Source organism: Eleutherodactylus coqui, chromosome 1 (genome assembly GCF_035609145.1).
Source record: "Eleutherodactylus coqui strain aEleCoq1 chromosome 1, aEleCoq1.hap1, whole genome shotgun sequence".
NCBI lineage: Eukaryota > Metazoa > Chordata > Amphibia > Anura > Eleutherodactylidae > Eleutherodactylus > Eleutherodactylus coqui.
In genome coordinates, this window is record NC_089837.1 from 76,279,427 (window position 1) to 76,285,876 (window position 6,450).

The 6,450-nt window shown below is 47.4% G+C and overlaps 1 protein-coding gene across 2 annotated transcripts in view; it reads right to left on the reverse strand.

Moving 5' to 3' along the window:
* Nucleotides 1-2,967, reverse strand: part of ASAP2 (ArfGAP with SH3 domain, ankyrin repeat and PH domain 2) — a 184,815-nt gene extending 181,848 nt beyond the window's left edge. For both annotated transcript variants that reach the window (XM_066597479.1, XM_066597469.1), the window contains exon 1: nt 2,555-2,967. In XM_066597479.1, coding sequence (XP_066453576.1) covers nt 2,555-2,680 — 126 coding nt within the window. In that variant the 5' untranslated portion in view covers nt 2,681-2,967. The remainder of the gene's footprint in view (nt 1-2,554) is intronic.
* Nucleotides 2,968-6,450: the final 3,483 nt, after the last annotated feature.

Consider the following 6,450-nt stretch of genomic DNA (forward strand, 5'->3'; position numbering starts at 1 on the left):
TCAACATGTCCTACCCGATCCCTACGAATGCAGGCGAGTCCCCCCGTAGAACATCCTCTTTCTATTTGACCTGTTACATTATAGCAGGTATCACGAAACTAACAACCGCTCTCTATTAGGCCGCGTTCACACGGACCAATCTGCTGCAGATTTTTAGCGGAAACACCAAATAACTATTCCATTCCTTTGACTGAGAACCCGTGCGGAAGTCTACGAAACGTGGAATTTTTCTGCGCATAGATTTCAAATTCACGTTGCAGGAAAAAAAAAATATAAGGCCTCATGTCCACGGGGAAAATCAGATCCGCTGCAGATTCTACATGTAGAATCTGCAGCGGGTCCCTCCTGCCCCGCGGACATGAGCGCTGAAAATAGCAATTTAAAAGCATTTATCTATCCGTAGCGGGCGGCGAAGCTCTGCTCTTCCTCACGGCCGGATCTTCATTTTCGGCCGGCGGATGAATTCCTGACGCCGGCGGCACGTCGTCGACGTGCCGCGCGCATGCGCTGGGCACATCCGCCGAGCCGAAGCAAGGGAGATGCGGCCGTGAGGAAGAGCAGAGCTTCGCGGCCCGCTGCGGGTGAGTAAATGCTTTAAATTCCTATTTTAGGTCTCCCGCGGATCCGGACGGCTTCCATAGGCTTCAATAGAAGCCCGCGGGAGCCGTCCCCGCGGGAGACCCGCACGAAAATGGAGCATGGTCCAGATTTTTTCATGCTCCATTTTTTTAAAAAATCACTTTTATTGACGATCCGCGGGTATTTATCTACCCGCGGGTGGTCAATGCATCCCTATGGGGTGCGGATCCGCGCGCGGGAGATCCGCTGCGGATTTTAAATCTCATTTTGCCCGTGGACATGAGCCCTTAGTGATGTCATTTCATGATTCGGAATCTGGGTCGAAACGTCCATATTTGAATAAAGTGCTATTAAAAGAGTTTAATCCGCATGCGGATCAACTGCAACATTAATGCAAATTTCCAGCAGAAGTCTACGCCAGAACACAAGGATTTCGGCTGTGGTTTTCCATAGAGATACATGTTGGATTCACACGGATGATATTGTCTGAACGCACCCTGGAGATACATGGCATGCTGAGCGACATGTTGCCATATTTACAAAGGACCCGAGAATCTGTGCCGCCGGCTCCTATCAACGGGGTTGTGCCATATTCTACTTTAACCACCTATACATGGGATAGGTGATAAAAGTTGAATGGTGGGGTCTCACTGCTAAAACCCCACCGATCCTGAGGATTCTCACGTCCGCCTCTCCTCCTCACTGCAGGCTTTCTGCATCCCACCCGCAGTGACATGGAGATAGAGCGGAGCGGCAGGCGAACTCCATTCATTTCAGCAGGGCTGGCGGAAATAGTGGAGTACAAGCGCTCGACTATCTCCCATTGAAGATGGTGCGGCACTAAACATGCTCAACCGGTGGATACGTGATAGTAGTCCATCTTGGAAATACCCCCTGAAAGGGGTTTTCCCACACTCTTTCACTAATGAAGCAGTGGTTGATTGACAGGGGATCCACCACTTCAGACCTCCATCCATCAGCTGATCTGATGGCAATCTGCCTACTGTACTGGACGCTGTCATCAGCAGACAAGGGAGGCAGTGCATGCGCAGGATTCACTCCCATTGAAGTCAACTTTACTCCCAGTAAAGTCAATGGGAGGGCTGCGCTGCTCCGGCACTTCCTGCTCCTCTCCTGGTCAGGAGGACTGGATGTGAAGTCCTGACCAGCAGAGAAGCGCTGTAATTGCATGGCTTTCCCATTGATTTTAATGGTGGTAAAGCTGACAGCTAATGACAACGCCCAGGCTGATGCACTGACAGCGTCCGACCCCCGTCCATCAACTAGTGATTACCCATCTAGAGGATACGTCATCAGTAAAAAGGAGGGTAGACAATCCCTTTAAATACCCCTATCCATTGGATAGGTCATCAGTAGTAGATCAGCAGGGATCCACTATTCAGGATCCCTACTGAACAGCTGATCCTGCAGGCTATCAGTGCAAGGGAGCAATGCCTTCTATTGCACTTCTGGCTCCCTGTCGCAGTCAGGGCCACAAGAGTAATGAAAGGCATCCCTCCCACTGATTTCAATGGGTGTGATGCCATCTATTGCACTTCTGGCTTTGGTAACTTTTTGTCCAAAAAGACTGAAGACTTCCAGAAAATGTCACCATTTGCAAAGAAAACTAATTTCAGCATTTTTTTTGCCAGATCTGACAATTTCATGAAAAACGCAAGGAACATATTTAAAGGGGAAGCGATCGCCGCTCCAGGTATTATGTGAGAAGTCTGTGATGCCGAATGCCACCGATTTCCAGAATGAATGGACTCTGTAGCACAAATTTAACCCCTTTGGCACCGCTCAGAGCCTTCTGTTACAAAAGCAACAGACTGGGAGGATGCAGATGACAGACTGCCCTGCCACACTGCACCCTCCACATGCACAGACACAATAAACGGGCACATCATAAACCCACCAAGCAGGGGCTTCTTTGCACCAACTTCTTGCACACTTGCTGCTGCCCAGAACTTACCTCCTCAATGGCTGCCACTGTGTTCCTGCACTGGGTCAGCCTGGTGGTGAAGTTGGAGGCGGTGGGAGACTTGTAATCCTCATTGGTCTCCGATATGAATTCCGACACACTGATCAGGTCCGGCATGATGATGATGATGGTAGAGGGGTGACCGGGGTGAGAAGTCAGAGGAGGGGGGCACTCACCTCTATCCGCACACGGAGTGCCCAACTACATGCACAGCCTGCAACAAAGCGGCTCCACCAGCATGCAGCAGCACAGAGCACTGACAACAAAGGCTGCAACTCCCGCAGCGCTACATACACACACAGCGGCGATCAGACGTGCCTGGGACTCATCCCCAGCAGTAGCAGCCGCCGCTCCATGAGTCCGTGCTCCCACAGTAGGGCAGTGGCTGCGAGCTGCGCCTCCCGGTGTCACCACTCCTCTCCGCCAGGTTCAGCCCTGCTCTAACCACGCCCCGATTCCACTCTAAACCACGCCCCTCGTTTTGGATACTATCCCGGTTTGTATATTTACATTACCACGCCCCCAGATAAAAAAAATAAAATAAAATAACCGCGCCCCCTGTTCGCTGTAAAGTATTACCTTCCCGCTGACCACGCCTTATGTAAATCTACTAATACCCCTAATATAACAACGCCCATTACTCCATATGCGAACGGTTTCTCAGCCAAGCCACGCCCACAGTCGTTAGAAACCTTACACGGATACCACGCCTCCTCTTCAGGGTAACCACGCCCCTTCTCTTGAAGTCGCTCCAGCACCCGGGGAACTTGTACAAGTCGGCTGCTCCCCTCCCTCTAACCCCGTCAATTTCCCGCCTACCCTCACCTATGGCTGCCAGCCCTCTGCCCCCACCTTCCTGCCTCAGGTATATCTGTCTCTGCAGCCTTCTATTACTACATACTAAATGGAATCCCGGCACTACCTGCTTTTTTTTTTTCTTTTTCGAAACTTTATTGACAAGGTACAAAATATACAAGGATGCACCTCACCAAATTGATTGTTAAGGGGCGTCCTAGTACCAGGACCACTACCTTGTATTAGTGGCTGAATTCTGTTATAGACTTTGCATACGTTTAACCACTTCCGTTCACTGCTATTTTTCATTGTTGTTTTTTTTTTTTCAAGCGCTATAACTTTTTTATTTTTCCGCTAACACGGCTGTTTTTCTTGCGAGATGTGTTCTTTAATAATACCACTTAACGCCTTAAAGCAACCCTTCAGTTTTGGAGAAACAAAGATGGCCGCACCGCTTCTCTAACTATGGGATGTATTAGGGCTTAGGCTTCTTTGAGACCGCTGAGCAAATTGCGCAAGATCTGTGCATTGCGAGATACACATTCTCACACGTATATGAACCCCATCCTTTTAAATGGGGTCATATATAAGAGCAATTTTTTTCCGGCATCGTTGGGCGAGAAAAAAATAGCGCCATGTCCTATCTTAGTGCGTTCACTAAGAACGCCACGCCCATTGTTTGCAATGGGGTCAACAAAGGCTTCTAACAGCGATGTTTCATGCCCCGATATCGCGCTCGCCCGTATGAAATTAGCATTACTAATATTTTTTGCATGTGTAATTTGCAGTGCGAATGCGTATTTAAGCGGCAAAACTATGTCTACTTTCACCTTCTTGTGTGTAGTCATGCAGATGATCAATACGGATTTACGCATGCGTATTCACTGCGCTTTTGTGCAATTCCGTTGATTCCAATGGGTTACTTCAGGCCGTAATATGGACCAAAATTGGAGATGCTGCGATTTATTTTTTTTTAATTTTTTTTTTTTCACACCTATGAAAAAATGCCTGCATGTTTGAATACCCCAATGCAAGTCTACTGGGTTTTGGCGTTGCATATTATGCACTTACTTAAAATGCGGAAGAAATACTCTGGTGTGAGCCCAAAGGATGCATCGCTAGTCTAAGGTATTAGTGGATTACAACTCAAAAAGTGCGTAAAACTCTGCAGTGGTTTTTGGCGCAGATCCACATGTGAAATTTGCCCTGTCAATAGACAAAATCCGAATGCAGAATTCCGACACAGAAGTCGCGCTTCTGTGAAGCTTTTTCTCGCGTCGTAATTCTGCACGCAGATTTTGCCCTATGACAGAACGAATTCCACGTGTGGATTTGCGCAAAAAAAACTGCATAAAAATGACTCTGTTTTTGCCCCATATTTCTGTGTGGAAATTCTGCAGATTTGTTTCAGATTTCACCATTCCATGATTGCACTGAAGCTCTACAGCAAACAACTGCAACTAAATGGTTTACAATGGCGCGTCCATTTGCATCTGTGGATTTTCTACATGTGGATGAGATTTGTTTAACTCTCATCCGCTGCGCTGCTACAGTAAATGCTGTGGACTTACCAGGAAGAAGAATTTCGCAGTGCTTACCCCCCCGGGGAACGTACACTAACAGACTCTGATCTTTCCTCCTGATGGTCTTTCCCTTTTATTTACAGAGAGACAGAGCCAGGAAGAAAAACTTTTCGTTCTGCTCCCTGACATCAAACGAGGGCCGCATTTTCCACATTGCATGCACAATACCAAGTCCAGTATCATTAGAAAACTCAACTCTAAGCCCTAATATTCTAGCTTTGGTAAGCCATGACGTATAAGAAATGAACTCAGCAGTGCAAGGGTTAAACACCATTTAATTTTTTTAAATTTGGGTATACAATTATGTTCTGATTTATTTCTTTATATATTATTATAGTTTTTATGTAGTGGCCCAGAGTTAGTGGGGCCCCTCCATAATGTTCTATGTCTGTCTTGTGCCATTTGTCTTGTCAGTGTCTTATGTGTAGTGCACCTCTGTAGGATTGAATGGATTAATGTCTGGAAATGTATCACTTTGTGTGTCATGTGACTATGTCTAATGGATGTGTTAGCAAGGATCAAGGATGCTGTGCTAGAGCGTTTCCCGCGATTTTTCCGCGCGTTTTTCGCGGCGTTTTTCGCGGCTTTTCCGTTAATTTCCATTGACATTCATGGGTGCATTAGGAGAAAAATAAGGACACATATGCAATTGACAGTTCCTATGTTAAAAACGCAAACGCAACGCAAAAAAAACGCCAGTGGACAGGAACACATGTTATCTCTATGCCTGTGCAGGAAAAACGCAAAACGCAGGTAAAAAAACGCCAGTGGGTGCTCGCCCTCAGTCTGTAGTAGTCTATGCGAGTCAGTGAGTCTAGTCTAAATCTGCAAGTGAGAGAAGTCTAACACCCACATTTCAGTGATCGGCCTGTGTGTGAAGAGAATGGAGGAAGCTGAGCGGTTTCCTTGTGCTTCACCTGGGACAAGTCTGCCCCAGATATGCCAGTGCTACCACTAAGCACTGAGTGAGAGAGAAGCACCGCTGCTTGGGAAGAGAAAGGCACCAGTAGTGAATTGGAGAGGGAGTCGCCGAGACCGGGATCACACAGATAACTAGGACTGTGGATTGTCCAGAATACCCCGAGAGTCCTCCCTGTCACACCACCTTCTTCTGTTGTAACTATGCCAAACTGCTGTTACAAAGTGGACTTTATTGAAGTTATAGTAGACAGACATTACCGACCGTTCCCGGTTTGTCCATAACATTTCTCTGTGTGCGGACTACTTTATTCTACTGTCAAGGTTCACCGCAGAGGATGGAACAGTGGCGTCACGAGTGACAAAGAAGATTACAGGTAACCTCCAGTTACTTTCCACTGTGACCTCCCCCAGCAATAACTTGTTCGGGTCCCGAGCTACCCCCAGGCATCGCAGCTTGCCCTAAAACATTGCAAGTGTAAAGGCTGTCATTAAACAACATGTGTGGCACCTTCTTGCGAGAGCGTGCACTAAAAATGTGCAATTCCCTCGCTAGTGGAAAGAAGCCCTAAGTCTAATGGTAGCCAAGAC